This window comes from Zeugodacus cucurbitae, chromosome 3 (assembly GCF_028554725.1).
Source record: "Zeugodacus cucurbitae isolate PBARC_wt_2022May chromosome 3, idZeuCucr1.2, whole genome shotgun sequence".
NCBI classification, from domain to species: Eukaryota; Metazoa; Arthropoda; class Insecta; order Diptera; family Tephritidae; genus Zeugodacus; species Zeugodacus cucurbitae.
The window spans coordinates 58,813,235-58,835,071 of NC_071668.1; the positions used below are offsets into that span (position 1 = coordinate 58,813,235).

At 35.2% G+C, this 21,837-nt stretch overlaps 1 protein-coding gene across 2 annotated transcripts; it reads right to left on the minus strand.

The window, feature by feature from the left end:
• Window positions 1-5,501: 5,501 nt before the first annotated feature.
• Window positions 5,502-10,652, minus strand: LOC105218229 (lipase 3). Of its 2 annotated transcripts, none has more exons than XM_011193670.3 (3): window positions 10,467-10,652; window positions 6,101-6,829; window positions 5,502-6,030 (listed from the first exon to the last, which is right to left on the minus strand). In XM_011193670.3, the coding sequence occupies exons 1-3, from the start codon at window positions 10,488-10,490 to the stop codon at window positions 5,629-5,631; spliced, it is 1,155 nt and encodes a 384-aa protein (XP_011191972.1). In that variant the 5' UTR covers window positions 10,491-10,652; the 3' UTR covers window positions 5,502-5,628. The 2 variants fall into 2 exon arrangements, with proteins under 2 accessions (XP_011191972.1, XP_011191971.1); XM_011193669.3 differs by lacking the exon at window positions 10,467-10,652 and adding an exon at window positions 10,168-10,428.
• Window positions 10,653-21,837: the final 11,185 nt, after the last annotated feature.

The following is a 21,837-nucleotide window of genomic DNA, read 5'->3' on the forward strand; positions in this document are numbered from 1 at the left end:
ATCTGGAAAATACGGACATATGTATATCTGTTTTTGGACGCAGCAGCGGTGTATATTGTTTTGACAAATTGCATATACAGAGTTCCCGTATTCGCTAAAAATTTAATGATTTACCAAAAATTCTATCAAAATTTATAATACATGGCAGCCCTCTATTTAATTCAATTCAGAATTTACCTCGAGTAGAGTATTTGCCGTTTATGCTTATAGAGTTTACCCATGTAGAATATAACCGAGTAGAAATGAAGCATAAACGTAGTAAAAGTCAAGTCTCTATACTCAGTTTTATTTGTCATTTCATAATGAACACACTTACATCGAAATACAATTTATTGCATCCCTAATTTCTGCAAAAAACGGTCACTCACTGGAAATCATTTATTAAAAAAATATGAAAAAATATTTCACTTGTCGAAAAAACACCATTATAAATCTCTTCTCAACAACTACATAATATTTTGTTGAGACCATCATGACACGGATGAAAAGTGGACAAAATCGGTTCACAACCACGCACGAATAAAACTTTTCGGAAATACTGTACTTGAGCTGAGGTATAACTTGTGGAAAAATTTAAAAAGTAGGTTAGGGGTGAAAATGAGTAAAATCGGTTCAAGAATTACCTCAGCCCTCATATACTATATAAAAATACTACAGACTTTATGCCGAATATGTGGTTGAAATGATGATCTTAATAAAACTATATCAATAAATTGCGAAAATGTAAAATGTTCGGTGGCACCTGAATCTAACCTTTCCTTACTTGTTTTCACTATACGGTTAATCATGAGGGTTATGCTGAACTCGATGCAAGAATATACCACGGTTTTAAGTAGAAAATGTATTGAAACAGTAATAAGAACTGAGAACTGACAATATATCATATAATTCAGCAACAACTACAAGTTCGACTTGACAAACAGTTGGAATCATAGATAGAGTCACGGCTATCCACTATCAGTCTTTTTATATTTTTTTATACCCTGAACAGGGTATATTAAGTTTGTCACGAAGTTTGTAACACCCAGAAGGAAGCGTCGGAGGCCCTATAAAGTATATATATAAATGATCAGTATGTTGAACTGAGTCGATTTAGCCATATCCGTCTGTCTGTCTGTCTCTATATATACGAACTAGTCCTTCAGTTTTTAAGATATCGTTTTGAAATTTTGCATATGGTATTTTTTCTTCAAGAAGCTGCTCATTTGTCGGAACTGCCGATATCGGACCTCTATATCATATAGCTGCCATACAAACTGAACGATCGGAATCAATGGCTTGTATGGAAAACTTCCGCATTTTACTATATATCTTCACGAAATTAGGTGTGAGTTATTGTTCATAGAAATAATTTAATCTCCGAAAAAATTGTTCAGATTGGTTCACTATAGCATATAACTGCCATACAAACCGAACGATCAGAATCAATGGCTTGTATGGAAAATTTTCGCATTTGACGTGGTATCTTCACGAAATTTGACATGGATTACTGCTTAAGGTAATAATATAATCTCCGAAGAAATTGTTCAGATCGGTTAACTATATAACCTTAATGTTTCTAGCAAACAACCCGGCTAAAAAGAATTAGTAAAATGATTTCTTTTTTTTTACTTACTTTTTCTTACGTCTTTAGATTTGCTTAAACACATAATTACTAAAAGAAATGCACCTGTGAAGGGTATATTAGCTTCGGTACAGCCGAAGTTAACGTTTTTTCTTGTTTTATAACACACATTGGATTTAGCGATACTTTTTAATAGACTGTAATGAAAATTCAGATCTTGTTTGCACTTCGAGATTTTCTTTTAGGATTTTATATTCTCTTATAAAAAATAGGCTTCAATAAGTGATCAAGCTTCTAAACCAGTAAAATATGATTTTCTATTTTAAATATTTTCGAAGATTTCAGAAATTGTTTGAGTGTTTAAATCCTATTAATCTTCAGTTTGTAACCTTACTTTAACATAAAAAGGTTTCAGAGGGCTACAAATATTATCCACTTGACTAAATTTGCAAAATTTGTGCCACATATGCGGAGCTGAAATCAATAATATGACCTGGAAGATGGCGCTAGAGTCGAAATGCTATTATAAAGCTAATCGCCAACAATATTCTGATTTTTATTTTAATACCTTTTGGGAAGAAATTCGATTAATAATTCTGAATTAAGAAACTCTATTTGGGATGGAGGTAAATTCAAGACATCCGAGATCCAGAGAGAATTCAGTAATAGTGATAGTATTTACAGTATTACTCAGTTCGATGTCACGAATTTAATAAGTCACTTCCATAAAGTATTTCTCCAAAACCAACTGAAAGTAATGAGTCAAATACATACTGTAGACAAATGAAATTTCTTCCAAATGATTGGGTTGTTTAATTAGTTGCAATTTCTGTAATTTAAACGCTATCTTAAATCTTCTGTTAATTGAAGCCAACAATTTGCAATACGCGTAGTGCAATTAATCAAGGATTAAAGTACTAATATTGCAGCGGAGTAAGCAAATATAAATGTCTGTATATATATATAACATACAACAGCATTTCTACTCTCAACCCTCAGCATGGTATCCGAAACCACGATATTTTTCCAAGCAAACAGAAAAACAAAGAAAATAGCCACGAACAAATTTTCAACAATACTAGTTTATGGCGCTGACAATGAACTACTTTCGCAGACTTGTTAACTTTTTGTTTGTATTCTGTTATTCAGTACTATCCGCAAATATTTGTACATATTTTATTTAACTAGTGACTTTTTTCAATAGTTTTATTTTGCTTTTTTTTGTTTGTTTTTGTACACTTTTTGCTATTTTAGTTTTTCGCTTTACGCTGTCAGTTTAGTCCTCGAATTTATTTTCAACGTCGTTTCTGTCATTGTATGCATGCTGTGAACTTGAACTTTCCAAAACTAACGGTACGCGTAAAAAGTTCGAAAAATTTGGTGCACAGATGATGCATACACACTGAAGTAGTAATATATAGTATATACAAATGCTTAAACGAGTAAAGAACCAGAAAAGCTTTCGACGGAAATTGAAATGAATTTAAGTCAAATAGTGGAATTAAATAATGATATCATGTCTTTAATTACACCTAAGACATCAAAAAATAGAACTCGAATATGATTGTTAAAATATATTCCAAATCAAAAATTCAATAATTCTCGTTACTTCAAAATGATGTTTCATCCTCAAAATTGTATACTTTGAAGGTCAACGGGAGCGATCGTTGTTCTTAAATCTTCTCTCATTGCAATCAAAATCGAAACGTCTGTCATAGTTCGTCTATCAAAATATAACTTAAACTCACTTTTTTCCTTCGAGCCATAGAATCAACAATACCTAAGACATCATTCACTGTTTTCGATAAATAAACATCAAGAGTCCAATAAGGGTCGTTCTATGGTTAGATGGATTTCAAAATTTTAAATGCATTTTTTTGACTTATTATACATTTTATGTTGAAAATATTATCCAAAAATATCAAATTGATCCGAGTAAAATTCTAAGTCATAGACCCTGGAAGTTCCGCCCATCAGGCCACGTCAATTTGAATGTAAAACTTTAAACGCGTTAATCTCAAAACTCAAATTTTCTAGTCGGTGGACACGACATCTCGAAAAGTTATGAAGCGTTTTTTTTCGAATTTTGCACACATTTTTAAAATAACATTTCTAGCACTAGCAGGATTTCTTTTTATATTTATAACAAATATTTTTTTCAGGTCAATATATGTATGTCGAAAATTTTATCAAAAAAGTGAGTTTTTGATTTAAATACTGTCAAAAATTCAGATTTCAATTTTTTCTTCGTTCATTAACTAGATTTATCCATATACTATCGACATTTTTTTGGTTTATTGATTTGGAATGAACCAATCATGAGTTATGATATCCACGACAAGAACCTCTTTTTGGACACATCATGGGAGATGTGGCTCCAACGGCTGAGTTTTCGTAATTTGTAAATAAAAATTTCCCTAAATACTGTTTAAATACGTATCTTTGCTATGCCATACTAGTCATTCCTTTTCAAGGTGATAAATCGAATTTATAACCTAGGTTCATTTACATCCAAAACATTCTCCAAATAATTTTGAGAAATGCTGCCGAATTGTCAGTTGGTTCTGTTACGAAGATCCAACTTTAGAAACGTTCTTAAACATTGTCTGAACGATTTTTGGCGCCTGATAGGAAGCTTTTTGAATTTAAGAATATGCGTGGTAACTGACTTGACTTTCTAAGAGTTTAAAGTTACTCTCCCTTTACAAATATACATAAGGGGAATTACTGCAGATTTTAAGCTCCAGCAGTATGTAGACCTGGTTTATATGCTGCCAATCGATGTCTCTTCAGCTAAATTGCGCCTTTGTGGACAAACCACAAATTTCACACATGATCCCAATTTGAAACATACCTTAAAAAGATTAGGTCTACAACTTCGCTTCCGCTGTTTTCCAATAGATGTCTCTAGGGTCAAGCACTGGTCGATTAAATCGATTAAATCAATCTTTGGCAATTACAAGATTTTTTACTTATTTCGGTTAGGTTAAGATCTATATCTACTATATAGTGGATCTATAGATACTATCACTATATAATAGTAACTGCGATTCCTATATATCTAGTAACTGACTGAGTAACTTGCATCGGTCTAGCTCGTTAAGGTCTTCGAGAAACATATTTTAACCTCTTCGTCACCTTCAACGTTCCAAGTGCACAGACCCAGTTCATTAAGGTGGTGCAACACCGGAATTTTTTGAACAGAGAAAGAACTTGCTTATGAATATTGTAGCTCGCCAAAAAAAAAGTCAGGAAGAAGAAACCTCTTTCACAAACTATTGAGTAATGTGCTGTCATGAGATCGAAATAAAGTTCGTCGACTCTATTGAATTAAAAATTTTAGCAAAGCAAAGAAAATGTGGTACCACAATGAGAAAATTAGTCTCAACGAGAAAACTTCCAATCACAAGATTGAAGCTAAGAAGATCTCTCAATTCTAAACTAAATAAAATTTCAGTATAAATGAGATTCCATTCTATATTCTTCAAATAAAAAAATAAAGAACGGAGCGGTTTTGTACGATTTGCCCTAAAGGAAAAAAGCTGTATGAAGCCTTGTTAAGTATCCGATGATTCAGACCAAGAACTTTGTAAACAGTGAAAATTATAGAGTTGATATCTTTAAGGTAGAACTAACATTTTGGTAGATAGTCTACCAGTCTCGAAGTCTAAATGATGGATATGGATAATGGATCCGGGTTTATCTGTTTTTTAAATCCCACATTATTCTCATAAACGACAAATATAAGTTAGTAAAATATGGTGGCCTCGGTACAATCATATCGAGCTTCAATACCCTGGATGTTTGTACAATTCCTCAATAATTGATAGAAAAAGAAACCTTAAATTTATGCAAGGCCTTGGACAACATAAAAGGGTATGTACATAAAGGGTGTATGAGGAAACATAGGTCAAATTCAAATAATTTTTTCAAAATCGACATTATAAATAAAACTTTATTAAATGCACAATAATTTTGAGAACAAATAAATTATTAAAATTTACACTAGCCAACTTCTCAATAAGAGAAAATTTAGGATTATTTACAAATTTTAGACAAACCCGTTAGCCTAAACTTTTTACGCCATCCTGCCAAGCGTTCATTTTCGCTATGATGGGTTCATGTAAAGCGAGACGCGCATAGCGCGACCAAACAAAATCGCCATGATTCCATGCTGGGTAAGGCAAACGATGCAACTCTGCACATTGTAGGTCTCTACCGAGTTGACGCACATCTTCTGGACCGCACAGTTTATCAGTTTCGCTGTAATAGATGGAGATGCAATTTTGGATGGTGCTCACATTGTAACTGGGTGGCGCCACTTGACCGTATTGCCGTACATTACGATCTGCGCTACCATAGTCGAATTGCATGAAATCGCCAGTGGCGTATAGTTGCATATAATGCAGGAGTTGTTTGCTAGACGCGCCCACCGGTACACTACCGCAAATATCCGTTAAGATGTGCTGGAAGTTATGAAAGGCATATATACTTAGGTACATTACAAATATATAAAATTTATACAAATCCGCTCACCTCATAATTCTCATTCGCATCTACCGGTCCACCGAGCATACTATATACTTTCGTGAATATTGGTCTGAACCAAGAGCCATCAGCACAAGCCACCTTACAGATGCGTTTATGCAAATTCCAACGCGCAAATTGTAGCGTTTCACCATAGCCCCACCAATCATGTAGGCGTGACAAATATTCTCGTAGCTTACCAATCCATGACGCAGGCACCGGTGCATTGAGATTCTTCATATATACAGTAGGTGCAGTAAATTGCATGGACTTAAACTTTCCGGCATATTCGGGGCGTGTCATCAAGAGAACCAACGCTACCAAACCACCCTGTGAATAACCCACATAGTGCAAAGACTTTTCACCTGTTTCCTCAAGTATGTAATCCATTATATTCGGCAGATCATAGTAGCCCATCTCGTGCCAGGTGAAATTCCAAAAGTGTGCTCTATCCAAAGTGGGATCGAAATTGCTATGTTTGAGACCATATTCATTGCCACGATGATTGCCCAGCCAGACGTCATAGCCTGCGTCGGCTAATAAGTAAGGCAGGTCTTCTTTGGGGCCGCGCAGCAGCCAAACGTCGGAGGAGAGTGTGAAACCATGCTGCAGTAATACGACTCCGTTCTTTTGTGCTCTCGCCACTGCTGGTATACGATAGATGCTGAGAAGATAACCATCGCTAGTTTGTACTGTGTGTTCTTGCAATGGATAGTCGTGTAAGGCTATATTGCGGGGCTGTGAATGAAATTAAGAAACATACAATCAATATTAATAATAGACAATCTTTAACTTGTTTCGATGAAACGGTCTATGAACTCTGGATTAATATTGTAGTTCTGCTATCAAATTCTAGATGTTTAATAGTAGTACTTATTTAGAATTCACGAGAAAATATTATCCCACCAAGACCGAGCATCCAAGCACGGGTGAAGGAACCCATTTATGCCGTAAAGGTATGATAACAGAGTAGAAACAACAAAAAATTAGATCGATAGATCAGTGGTCCGAGTCCAATTTTCTTTGAATCTCTATGTTATAGCCGAGATCCCACCTTCCCTGACTTTGATATCATGTCGTTCTACTTTCAGCCAATCTATCTCAAATCGATTTCAAAATATCGATGTGTTATGATGCAGAACTGAATGTGCCTGCGAAGATCAGATATTCACCGTACTAAAGTCTGCCGCATGTATAATATAAAGGGTGATCCAAGTAGAGGTACTTTTTTCAATAGAATTTTTTTACAGATCCTTCCATCCAGAAAAAATAACAGTTGAGTGTAGTTTGTGGGCCGGTGTAATCATTGGTCCATAGTTTTTCAAAAATTATGCCGGTGAGAACGTAACCGACAATGGCGTCCGTTTTCGCGCCATGATAATTGACTATTTAAAGCCTGAAAGCTCATGATCTCGATGACATTTGGTTTCAAGAAGACGGCGCCACTTCCCACACATCGGACCAATCAATGGATTTATTGAGAGAACACTTCGGTGAGCATATAATTTCATGGTTTGGTCATTTCGATTGGCCACAAAGATCGCGTGATATCACACCGTTAGACTATTTCCTGTGGGAATATGTAAAGCCTAAATTCTATACGGAAAATCCCGCTTCGATACAGGCCTTGAAGTGAATGCTCGAACGGTTAAAATTAAAATTAGATTCAATGGATAGACCATCTGAGACGTGGCCGCGGCCAGCATTTGAATGAGATAATCTTTAAAAAATAAATGCCAAAATGTGCTTTTGGATAATAATAAACATTCTATATTAAATTTGAATTTTCTGTGTTTTTTCTTTAAAAAAGTAGGGAACCTCGAAATGAATCCCCCTTTATAAACACACATATTTTATGGACCAGAAGAAGTGTCCAGCTTATCACTATCAGGCGCTCACGATTAACATGTTACGCGTCACAGCATCCAAGTGATGCTGAACAGCCAGACAACTTCTTTATTATGCTTATCGATTAATGCTTGGGACATTTGTTAGTCAGTCTGAAAATAAATATAAAATGTCCTACTTTCCGTATAATGACTCTTTGAATTAGATAATTTTGAGTTTAAAATAGAAAACTTAATAGAAATAGGATTGCATATACAGTACGAGTGAGTACGAGTGAAACGGATTCGAGATAATCGCCACTCAAAGAAGGCTATTCATCACTTAATAATCGGATTTTTAAGCATATATGACGAGCTTTTACCATATATGTAGATATAATATTGATAGTTGAGAAATAACCTATCAAAACTTCCAGTATATCTAAACATGTAACTCAGATCTCAACATATCTCAGACCGTAATGGAGATAAGGTTATTATCTTACGCACTTTAGTAGCGAATATTACGTAGCCCCGCACCAAAATATGATTTTTTTATATATCTCGAAACTAAATAAGCTATATTAACCAAACTTGCAGGACACACTTCTCTTTAGCATCCGATGGTACACCATGAAAATTGGTGAAATCGGAATAATAACCACACACACCTCCCATACAAAGGTTATGTTGAAAACTACTACAAGTGCGCTAAATTACTAGCAAAAATTGGCCGATTTACTGAATTTTAAAGAAGGAATGGTGAAAATAAGATGCATCAAATTAAAAAAAAAATTTTTAAATGATCATGTCGTCGGCCACTTCTGGGTCAAAAACCATGTCTCAGGAACTACTTGACCGATTTCAATGAAATAAATGAAAGTCAACTTGAAGTTACCGATGAAAAATGGAAATCGGTTAACAATCATGTCTACTTCCAATATATTATTATATTTTAATTCCATCTGATGCGTTCCCCTTGTAAAAAAACGAATGAATGATTCAGAATTAAACTTTAGACAAATACTGAATTTAAGGTGTGGCATCGCTAATTTAGAAATTGTCGAAATCGGACTATACGTTTTCAACGCTCCAGATATTAAAGATCAAGATCTCATTTGCAAAGGATAAATTTTTACCGAAAATATCGGCAAATCTCTCAGATATTTGAATGTAAGATAGAGGAACTATTTTTCTTCTAATAATATGACTCAGTGCCAAAAATGGGTGAGCTCGGGTGGTAATTGCCCCTAGCTCATATACCTAATTATAGATTATTCAATGTTCCGGTGGGCCTTATATCTTATAATCGGTTAATATGTGAGATATCTTAGCGAAATTAAGTTAGCATATAGTCTTGTATATGGTGTATCCTAGTGGTGAAAATTAGTGAAATGGGTTCAGTAATTACATCAGCCCCCATATACTATATATAATAAATAGGTTAATTAAATGACCTTAGTAGTTATCAGAAATGGGTTTCATTGATTCATACTTTCTAAATTCATTAGTCTCTAATCTAAAATGTAACGATTTAAGTCGGTCAGTATTCTAATCACCTTACTTTAAAACTGATATCTCACAGCGTAATGGATATAACTTAATGCAAATAAGTTTGCATTCGTCATAAGGTTAGTTGATAGGAAAGTAATGCATGTAATCTGTCTAATAAATCTGTTTGTAATGAATATTGATTTCATAGGAAACTTTTACATTGTTTGTGGTTTCTCGATCATATTTCCCACATTACCACAATTTTCAAGACAGTTTAAGGTGGGGTTTAATCAAAACACACAGCTTGCACATTTGTCATACAAATATACATTTAAAGAAAAAATTTTGTTTCATAAAATTTCATATAAAATTGTTAAATTTTATTTTCAAAAATCCAAATATTTTTTCGATTTATATGTGTCTCAACTTCTATTCACAACAGCTGATTCTGCATTCTTTATTTCAGACCGAATATAATGATTAATAAAAAGCAATGGAAAAACACAATTATTATGTTTTTTAGAAAAACAACAATAATATGAACGGTAAAAAAGCAAAGAAAAATAGAACCAAAGCAGATTAGAAAAATACAGAAGCAGCGAAGACTTGAGCTCACTTTGTAGGGTATCACGCGTGGTGCTTATCAGCTAAGAGTTTCTATATTAAAAAACACTATAAACATGTTTACTAAAACTAAATAAGCTAACTAAGTAACTAATTTAATTTTTTAACAAATTCACTTATTTCTTAATTTACCGTTAAATTACACTCAATTATTCCCACAAACGCACTGAACAGCACAACAAATTTCACAAACAGGCGCTTTGAGCGCATTTCAAACAAGTTTCGACACATGATGATGAACTCAATAATTGTTTATTACTAGCAGCATTTCAATAAAATACAAAACAAATCAAAAAAATAAATATTTGATAATTTTTTGAAACACTTGCTAAACACGCGTACAAGCCTGACTTCCAAGCACCGCTTAAACAACTAAACTGTAAATAAAAAATCGTATAAAGCAAATAGAAGCGACGAATCTTATCACTCACCCTCGACACCACATTGAAATGCATACTCAGCGCGTTGTATACCCGCGCATACCTAATTGTGCCATATGGAATAAATATGTAAAATATAAATAAATTATGTAAGGATTTATTATATTTTTTTAGACAAGCCTTAAAAGTATTGAGTTCAAAGTGTAAAATAATTAAGCATCGATAATTAATTACTTTAGTAATAGGTTAATGCATTAAAGATTAGATTAATATATTAAAGATAACGCATATTTTTATAACAGCGCAACACTTTGTGGATAGAGTATAATGCTTTTGTTTGCAAAACTCAAAATGCTCAGGATAATGAAAAGATTTGAAACCGCTGTTTGCCCATCAGATATTGTAAATGTTAATTTTTGAAAAATGTAAGATATCTTGAACTCCTAAATAGACATACTTGGACAAATGCCACGCCTATAATTTTTTTTATGGAAATAAATAGTAATTCAGTAACCACATTTGTATGTAATTTCTTTTCCCAGAAACACCGTGACCGTATGGAAAAAAAAAATTTCGACAAAAATTAATAAAATCAAACCATAGACCCGGGATGCAAATGGATTAAGGGGTTACATGGGTTTTGTCGCGTAAAAAATTTATACTTTACTATGTAAAAAATTATTTTTTTTATTTCAAACTTTTTTCTGTCTTATAGATACGTATTTAAAGAATAAGTTCAGATATTTTCAAAAAATATAAAAATAAAACTCCGCCATTGTGACGTCATTTCCGGTGACCCCTCGGAAAAATGGTGTGTCCGCATAACTCCTGACAGGATCATCCAAAATGAAAAAAGAACAAGTAAGGAAGGGCTAAGTTCGGGTGTAACCGAACATTTTATACTCTCGCAATTTATTGATGTAATTTTATAAAGACAACACAATTCGACCCATATATTCAGCATAAAGTTCAATAGAATAACGAAAACCATTATAAATAGTATATGGGGTCTGAGGTAATTCCTAAGCCGATTTCACTCGTTTTCACCACCAAGATACAATGTATCGAAGACTATACGATCACTTAATTTAATATTACTTATAATTAGGTATATAGGATCTGGGGGAAATTATGACCCGATTTTTACCATTTCAGGTACAGAGAGAAACTGTTATAAGAAAAAAATTCAGAGGGAATGAATTACATTAAAATATCTGAGGGATTTACCTATATTTTCGGTGAATAATTAACCTTAGGCACTGAGTTCTTCATGCTTGATATCAGGGGCCTTGAAAAGTCATGGTCCGATTTTGACAATTTTTCCACAAGTGATGTCACAGCTCAAATACAGTATTTGTGTAAAGTTTTATTCCGCTAGCTTCATTGGTACCTTATGAATACATTATAAAGTGAACGAATCAGATGGAATTCAAAATTGGGTTATATGGGAAGTAGACGTAGTTGTGAACCGATTTCGCCCATATTCCACCCGTGTCATCAGGGTGTCAAGAAAGTGTTATATACCGAATTTCATTGAAATCGGTCGAATAGTTCTTGAGATATGGTTTTTGACCCATAAGTGGGCGACGCCACGCCCATTTTCCATTTTGTAAAAAAATCTCAGTGCAGCTTTCTTCTGCCATTTCTTATGTAAAATTTGGTGTTTCTGACATTTTTCTTTAGGGAGTTAACCCACTTTTAGTAATTTTCAACCTAACCTTTGTATGGGAGGTGGGCGTGGTTATTATCCGATTTCTTTCATTTTCGGACTGTATAAGGAAATGGCTAAAAAAAACGATGCAGAAAGTTTGGCTTATATAGCTTTATTGGTTTGCGAGTTATATACAAAAAACTTATTTGAGGGCGGGGTCACGCCCACTTTTCCAAAAAAATTACATCCAAATGTGCCCCTCCCTAATGGGATCCTATGTTCCAAATATCATTTTCATAACTTTATTTATGACTTAGTTATGACACTGTATAGGTTTTCGGTTTCCTCCATTTTGTGGGCGTGGCAGTGGACCGATTTTGCCCATTTTCGAAAGCAACCTCCTCAGGGTGCCAAGGAACATGTGTTCCAAGTTTCATTAAGATATCTTAATTTTTACTCAAGTTATCGCTTGCACGGACAGACGGACAGACGGACAGACGGACGGACAGACATCCGGATTTCAAATCTACTCGTCATCCTGATCATTTATGTATATATAACCCCATATCTAACTCTTATATTTCTTGGTGACACAAACAACCGTTATGTGAACAAAACTATGATACTCTGTGCAACAGGTTGCGAGAGTATAAAAATAAGTGTTTTAGGTAAGACCATAAACTCGTGCTTGAACGAAGGAAAGGCAAAAATATAAAATTTGGTATTTTAGCAGACATTTTTTCCAAAAAAAAATAAGATTTCGGTCATATTTCCTCGACATTTTGTTTTTTTTTTTAAATAGTTGTAATTGAAAAAATAAAATAAAATCCTTCGTTCAAGCCCGAGTAAATTGTATCTCGAACACCTGTGCAAAATTTCATCAAGATTGGTTGAGTAGTTTTCGAGAAAATTTTACAACCGACTTTGAAAAGACGGTTCCGAGAAAAAAGCGATTAATGTATTGAGTAACAATAGCACTTAGGCTGTATCTCCGAAACTATTATTCGGATTGACTTGAAAATGTAGGATAATTTTCTTGAGATATTGTAGAAATTAATAAGCTAAAAAACAAAAAATCGATTTTTTTTAATCCACGAAACCCATGTAACCCCTAAGTCAGTCCATACTTTCTGGCAACAGAATATCATTTTTCCCTCAATTCCAATTAATTTTATGCTTCATATATCGGGTGAGAAACAATGATTCTCCTCACAAAGGGAGAAATCGTACCAAAATGTAATGAAATCGGTCAATATCTCCAAATAATCAGTAACTCATACAATTCCCTTTATGCTAATACATTTTCACACCCATCTCAATTCCATTCCATACATTTCGTGCCACTTTAGGTCCCACTGAAATTCAGCCCTTCCTTACTTGCTTCCATTACAATGAATGCAGCAGTATAGTTAATATTACAATTACAATAAACATGTCAGAGAACTTATTAAATATGTAAGCATTTATGCACATAATCCATTTAATTTTGTATAATAAACACTTTAAATTCACGCAATTATTACTCTTGCCACTACTCTCTCCGCCGCTACTAAACGTATTAACATTTACTTATATATATACTATACTTATATATATACTATACTTATATATACGTCCTCATTTAAAAAATAATTACATTGTATTATTCCTTGTTTGCCTCTAAAATCATTCCCGTATTTATACCCACTCAGCTTAATTGCGTTACATTGTTTTTATTTTATCTACCTTTTAAACTTGTTAACCTTTTCGCTTAATCAGCTGCTGTGGTGTCACTTCCAGTGCATATTGCAATACAGTGGTGGGTATAAATATTAGGAAGGCTGGGAATTCGCATATCTAGTTTAAAACTGCGTTTTAGTTTGATTCAAATATTATAATCTTTCCTCCTCTTCCTCGCTCCTTAAATATTGCAAGCCAACTACATCTGCAGAAAATTGCAAAAAATACTTCCGACATTTGATATACTCTCTAATTTATGGTTTCCTTTTTCTCAATGAAACTCATTTTAGACATGATTGCATCAATTTATTGGCAGTTAAAAAATAGTTCATCAATTATTTAGTTTTGTTTACTTTAAATTAAGAACTATTAAGGGGCTATATCAGTGTAACCCATAAAAAATTAAGCGATTTTCGAAGTTTTAGAAGACATATTAATGTATATTTTCAGCAATATTTTAAGATTTTTTTTTTACAAAAATATTGAATAATAACGGAGTTATGTGCTGTTTTCGGAGGTGCCAAAACAAAGTTCCCTAACTGCTGACATGATTCCTGCCGAATGAGGAGCAGAAACAAAAAATTCAAAAAGGTTATTAAAGTAGAAGTTAGTTCCTTTACAATGACCCACAATTTTTGAAAAATATCAAAAATGAAGAATATTACGAAGTTTTGAAAAACGTTTTTTTAGGTAAAAAATTATCGTTTTTTAATGTCGTAATCAAATAGATTGTAGGTCATTGTATAGTAAATATATACAAGTAAACTCAGTTTCAATTTCGATTGGTCAATTTCTCGTTTAGTTATGATGTCAGCAATTTTGAAAAATGAACTTTCTTTAAAAACCGTTTAAAGTTTCCACTATAGCGGCTTAGGAACGAACGATCGCTCTTTAGAACGATGTCATTCAAAATCTATTTTTAAAAGAATAGACAAAAAATAAAAAAATCAATTTTTTGAAACTTCCACACTGGTATAGCTCCTTAAGAAATAAATTCTCTTAGCTATCAACAAAAAATATAAAATATAAGACAAACAAAACGAATCATTACACAGGTTCTTGAAAGGTTACAAAACCTATAAAATACTTCGATATTAGTAAGCAAAATACACATTTTGAAGAATTAATCAGGAACTATGAGCTCATAAAACTCTCCTTAACAAGAGCTAGTAATGGGAACTATAATATTTTTTTAGTTATTTATTAATTGGAAATTCTTATCGATTCTAAATTCGAAATTTGCTTTGATAAATTTATTCCTTTTCTGAAAATATTAAAAAATACATAAATAATGAACTTATGAACTCAAAAAATTAGCTGTAACCGTTCATTCTGAAATATTCTAAATTTAATCTGATTTTGCATTAGGCTCCTAAAGCCTCGTGTTTATATGAAAATATTATTAAATGCTATTTTCGAAATTTTGTTATTTCTTGCTTTGATTCTAAAGTCTCTTTAGTTTTTTTTATCATCCACCATAATATTGTCGAAATAAACCATATGAAATAGGTTGATATTGAACGAATCAATGTGGATTGTCTCACTGAATATATTTTTATGACCATTTAGGGTATTTATTAGAAACAATTTATTAAAAAAAATCAAAAATTTAATTTTTGGAGACATTTTGAACATTGTCTTCATTAGTATCCACTTGAATTTCTTCAGCTATCGAAATAATCTTATTTTATATATTAACAGTATTTGGCAAATTAATTTATACAATATATATTCATCAGTTTTTTTTCTTTAAATTCCATTTCGTAGTCAATTATATTCAGTGTAAATTTAAAATATCAAATTTTGTATTGCAAATGCGTCACCTTATCTATGCCCACCACTGTGACTTTGAACTGTACCTATATGTTTGTATTTAATTATAAAATGCTGTTATGACATATTTATGCTTAAATCACTTTCGCTCAAAATCGCTATCAGTCAGCAGTTATACGTATTGATCTATATATGTGCTTAAGTGAGTTTACTCCAATTTTTTTATATGATAACCGAGTCTTATATATAAATCAATTTAAAAACGCCTAAAAGTATGCTAAAAGTCTAAGCATTATATTTGTTTAATAAATACAAGTATGTAAGAATATTGAATGAAATAAAATTGCTTCACTTTTATAAAGTTTATGATAGATTACGATTCAGAAGTGGGTATTGGAATTACAAAAATTAAAAAAGAAATTGTTTGGCATCACTTATGACTCTCCTCAATACGCTAAGTCTATTTCCTCTAGTGGGTGACAGCCATTGAACCTAACCTAACTAACCTAAACTAAATAATAAAACTCATTTATATATATATATATTTGGCGTAGGAACCGCTTTAAGCGATTATAGCCGAATCCACCAGAGCGCGCCACTCATTCCTCCTTTTTGCTTTTTGGCGCCAACTGGAAACACCAAGTGAAGCCAGGTCACTTTGCACTTGGTCTTTCCACCGGAGTGGAGGTCGTCCTCTTCCGCGGCTTCCTCCAGCGGGTACTGCATCGAATACTTTCAGAGCTGGAGTGTTTTCTTCCATCCGTACAACATGACCTAGCCAGCGTAGCCGCTGTCTTTTTATTCGCTGAACTATGTCAATGTCGTCGTATAAATCGTACAGCTCATCGTTCCATCGTCTGCGGTATTCGCCGTTGCCAATGTTTAGAGGACCATAAATCTTGCGCAAAACCTTTCTCTCGAAAACCCCAAGAGTCGTCTCATCGGATGTTGTCATCGTCCACGCTTCAGCGCCATACATCAGGACGGGAATAATGAGCGACTTATAGAGTTTGATTTTGGTTCGTCGAGAGAGGACTTTACTTTTCAATTGCCTACTCAGTCCAAAGTAGCACCTGTTGGCAAGAGTGATTCTGCGTTGGATTTCAAGGCTGACATTGTTGGTGTTGTTAATGCTGGTTCCCAGATAAACGAAATTATCTACAACTTCAAAGTTATGACTGTCAACAGTGACGTGGGAGCCAAGACGCGAGTGCGCTGACTGTTTGTTTGATGACAGGAGATATTTCGTCTTGTCCTCATTCACCACCAGACCCATACGCTTCGCTTCTTTATCTAGTCTGGAAAACGCAGAACAAACGGCGCGGTTGTTGCTTCCGATGATATCAATATCATCGGCATACGCCAGGAGCTGTACACTCTTGTAGAAGATTGTACCCTCTCTATTTAGTTCTGCAGCTCGTATTATTTTTTCCAGCAATAGATTGAAGAAGTCGCACGATAGTGAGTCACCCTGTCTGAAGCCTCGTTTGGTATCGAACGGCTCGGAGAGGTCCTTCCCGATCCTGACGGAGCTTTTGGTGTTGCTCAACGTCAGCTTACATAGCCGTATTAGTTTTGCAGGGATACCAAATTCAGACATCGCGGCATAAAGGCAGCTCCTTTTCGTGCTATCGAAGGCAGCTTTAAAATCGATAAAAAGATGGTGGGTATCGATTCTTCTCTCTCGGGTCTTTTCCAAGATTTGGCGCATGGTGAATATCTGGTCCATTGTAGATTTTCCAGGTCTAAAGCCACACTGATAAGGTCCAATCAGTTCGTTGACGGTGGGCTTTAGTCTTTCACACAATACGCTCGACAAAACCTTATATGCGATATTGAGGAGACTTATACCACGGTAGTTGGCGCAGATTGTGGGGTCTCCCTTCTTATGGATTGGGCAGAGCACACTAAGATTCCAATCGTCAGGCATGCTTTCTTCCGACCATATTCTACAAAGAAGCTGATGCATGCACCTTATCAGTTCTTCGCCGCCGTATTTGAATAGCTCGGCCGGTAATCCATCGGCCCCCGCCGCTTTGTTGTTCTTCAAGCGGGTAATTGCTATTCGAATTTCTTCATGGTCGGGTAATGGAACATCTATTCCATCGTCATCGATTGGGGAATCGGGTTCGCCATCTCCTGGTGTTGTACTTTCACTGCCATTGAGCAGGTCGGAGAAGTGTTCCCTCCATAATCCCAGTGTGCTCTGGACATCCGTTACCAGATTACCTTCTCGGTCCCTACATGATAATGCTCCGGTCTTGAAACCTTCTGTTAATCGCCTCATCTTTTCATAAAATTTTCGAGCATTACCCATGTCGGCCAGCTTTTCAAGCTTTTCATACTCACGCATTTCGGCCTCTTTCTTTTTACGTCTGCAAATGCGTCTCGCTTCCCTCTTCAGTTCTCGATATCTATCCCACCCCGAACGTGTTGTGGTCGATCGCAACGTTGCGAGGTAGGCAGTCTGTTTTCTCTCCACTGCGGAACGACAATTCTCATCGTACCAACTGGTTTTTTGGCGTTGCCGGAGACCAATTGTTTCGGCTGCAGCGGTATGCAATGAGTTTGAGATGCCGTTCCACAGCTCCCTTATATCGAGATGCTGATGAGTGCTCTCCGAGAGCAGGAGTGCAAGTCGAGTAGAAAATCGTTCGGCTGTCGGTTGTGATTGCAGCTTTTCGACGTCGAACCTTCCTTGTGTTTGTTGACGGGCGTTCTTTGCTGCACAGAGGCGAGTGCGTATCTTTGCTGCTACTAGATAATGGTCCGAGTCAATGTTTGGTCCTCGGAGCGTACGCACGTCTAAAACACTGGAGACATGTCTTCCGTCTATCACAACGTGATCGATTTGATTGCGCGTGTTTCGATCAGGGGACAGCCACGTTGCTTGATGAATTTTTTTATGCTGGAATCTGGTACTACAGACAACCATATTTCGGGCCCCAGCGAAGTCGATCAGCCTCAGGCCGTTTGGCGATGTTCCGTCATGGAGGCTGAATTTTCCGACTGTTGTGCCAAAGACACCTTCTTTACCCACCCTGGCGTTAAAATCGCCAAGCACGATTTTGACATCGTGGCGGGGGCAGCGCTCATAGATGCGTTCTAGGCGCTCATAGAAAGCATCTTTGGTCGCATCGTCCTTCTCTTCCGTTGGGGCGTGGGCGCAAATCAGCGATATGTTGAAGAACCTCGCTTTGATGCGGATTGTGGCAAGACGTTCATCCACCGGGGTGAATGCCAGGACTCGGCGACGTAGTCTCTCTCCCACCACAAATCCAACACCGAATTTGCGCTCCTTTATATGGCCGCTGTAGTAGATGTCACAAGGACCCACCTTCTTCCGTCCTTGTCCCGTCCATCGCACTTCTTGGACGGCGGTGATGTCAGCCTTTAGTTGTATGAGGACATCAACCAGCTGGGCAGAGGCACCTTCCCAATTAAGAGTCCGGACATTCCAGGTGCATGCCCTCAAATCATAGTCCTTTATACGTTTGCCGTGGTCGTCATCAAAAGGGGGGTTTCTCATCCGAGGCCTGTGTTTCTTATTCACTGGTTATTCGTTTTTATGTGGTGGGTCCCAAGCCCTACGCACAACCGCACAAGCGGGCTTCGCCTTCTCACTTTAGCTCGCCTCCAAACGGATGTCTGTTAGCTACCCAGGGGATACTTGGTCTAAAACCGGAAGTCGTGAGCTGCTTGAGTCATATGCAAAAGAATCGTTCCTGGCCACTCCCAAGTGAATGGCAATCAGAAACTTTCCTCACTTGCGTGAACTTCTACATATGACCCCATCCCCCTAAAACTCATTTACTCCCATATAAATATAAAGATTAAACAAAATTTTGCCACCACTGTAGCATTCATTTACTAAACTATAACCCAGCAAGCTAAAACAATTAGACTTTTACATGAATTGCATTCACTGTTCCCTTATGGATGCCATATTAAAGAGGTACGCCGCTATTCTACTATAACATTATTTAATCTATAAGATTATACCAGTAGCTTGTTCGATTCACTGAACTACTATTTTTATTCACAGCAATAGGAAGGCTTGATCAAGTGATCTGTATAAAAGCATTCGTTCTGGAAATGTTTAACCAGCAATAAACGATTTAATTAGTTTCATATTGTTTCATCAATGTTTCTAAACTTTCGGGCCAACAGACTTAACATACGAGGAGAATGTCACACATTTTTTTTGGTGGGAATAAAATCCTCAAATCAAATATTTTTATTCAATGTTTGCGGTTCACTCTTCCGAACGAATTTTGATCCAATTTTATTTCATATTTTTATACTCAAAAGTAGGTGTAAGTCTACTCTCAAATATTGTTTCAATAAATTTATTCTTCCTACCTTCACCTATAGTGTCAAAGTTTGATCTTCGAAAAAAAAATAACAAAATATTGGTCTACAACTTTGCTTCCGCCGTTTTTGTTTTTTGTTTTGTAAATTGAAGTTTTTTTTGTATAAAAACGGTTACAAATTTCGATGAGCCTCAGCCGCACTTTTCTTGTAATTAAAAAAGAAAAGCAAAATTTCTCGCAAATGTCGAGAATTCGGCTCAAAAAGTGACATTTTCAGTTGAGCATAAGTTTGGGATGCAAACAGATCTCTACAAATATTTTGTTGGGTTAATGTTGACACAAATGTCCAAGATCGATATAAAAAAAAATTGATTAAATCGATCAGTGCTTGACCCCAGAGCCAGTTGAAAAAATTTTCCATTCCATTGTATTACCTTGTATTTTTCAGTAGCTATATCCTATAACTCTTAATATTTTTATACTCTCGCCACAAAAGTTGCTAAGAGAGTATTATAGTTTTGTTCACATAACGGTTGTTTGTAAGTCATAAAACTAAACGAGTTAGATATATGGTAATATATATCAAAATGAGGGTGACGAGACGAGTCAAAATCCGAATGTCTGTCTGTCCGTCCGTCCGTCCGTGCAAAGGATAACTTGAGTAAAAATTGAGATATCTTAACGAAACTTGGAACGCGTATTCCTTGGCACCCTGAGAAGGTTGCTTTCGAAAATGGGAAAAATCGGACCATTGCCACGCCCACAAAATGGCGAAAACCAAAAATCTATATAGTGTCATAACTAAGCCATAAATAAAGTTATAAAAGTAAAATTTGGAATAAAGGATCGCACTAAAAAGCGGCATATGTAGGTGTATTTTTTTTTTTTGGAAAGTGGGCGTGACCCCGCCCTCAAATAAGTTGTTTCTATATATCTCGCAAACCAATAAAGCTATTTAAACAAAACTTTCTGTAGTCGGTTCTTTTACGTACCCCACCACACACCATGAAATTAGTTGAAATCGGATAATAACCACGCCCACCTCCCATACAAAGGTTAGGTTAAAAATTACTAAAATTGAGTTAACTCAGTAATGAAAAACACCAGAAACAATAAATTTCACATAAGAAATGGCAGATGGAAGCTGCACACAGATTTTTTTACAAAATGGAAAATGGGCGTGGCATCGCCCGTTTATGGGTCAAAAACCATATCTCAGGAACTACTCGACCGATTTCAATGAAACTTGGTTTGTAATAGTTCGCTTACATCCCAAAGATATGTTGTGAAAATTGGCCAAATCGGTTAACAACCACGCCTACTTCCTATATACCAGAACTTTGAAGACGATCTGAATTGTTTACTTTACAATATATAAAGTAACCACTAGTGAAGATATCGGTGCAGAACTTTGCACAAATACTACGTTTATAGTGTGGCAGCCCCATTCTAAAAATCGCCAAAATCGGACCATAGGTTTTTAAGGCCCCATATATCGAACATGAGGACCTCGGTGCTTCTAACCTAATATTAGGGTTTCCAACTTTCAATGGACTTTATACAATATATATTACGCATATGTGGGTCATATTGTGTATTATATAATATTAATAAAGTTAAATAAATAATTTGCGAGAGTATAAAATGTTCGGTTACTTAGCTTACTTCGAACTTAGCCCTTCCTTACTTGTTTTAATTAATGTTTGTGACTTACTCTTCCGAACGAATTTTTATGCAATTTTATTTAATATTTTTATGCTCCAAAGTAGGTGTAAGTCTAATATTGTTTCAATAAATTTCTACTTCCTACCTTCTCCTATAGGATTAAAGTTTGATTTAAAAAAAGAAATACAAAAATAACAAAATAATGTATACTGAAAAATACTGGACCCCTTATAAGCTCGATGAAAAAGTTTTCTATACCATTGAATTAAGAGGAAAATTTAGATTTTGTCTATATTTTGGG

What these genes read in the sequence shown, in the direction of transcription:
- LOC105218229 (XM_011193669.3), bottom strand. Translation starts at nt 10,266, where the DNA reads ATGTGTCGAAACTTGTTTGAAATGCGCTCAAAGCGCCTGTTTGTGAAA. An exon ending in TAATTGAGTGTAATTTAACG is followed by an intron (nt 6,830 to 10,167) that starts GTAAATTAAGAA and finishes TTTCATTCACAG; the next exon opens with CCCCGCAATATAGCCTTACA. An exon ending in ATGCGAATGAGAATTATGAG is followed by an intron (nt 6,031 to 6,100) that starts GTGAGCGGATTT and finishes CATAACTTCCAG; the next exon opens with CACATCTTAACGGATATTTG.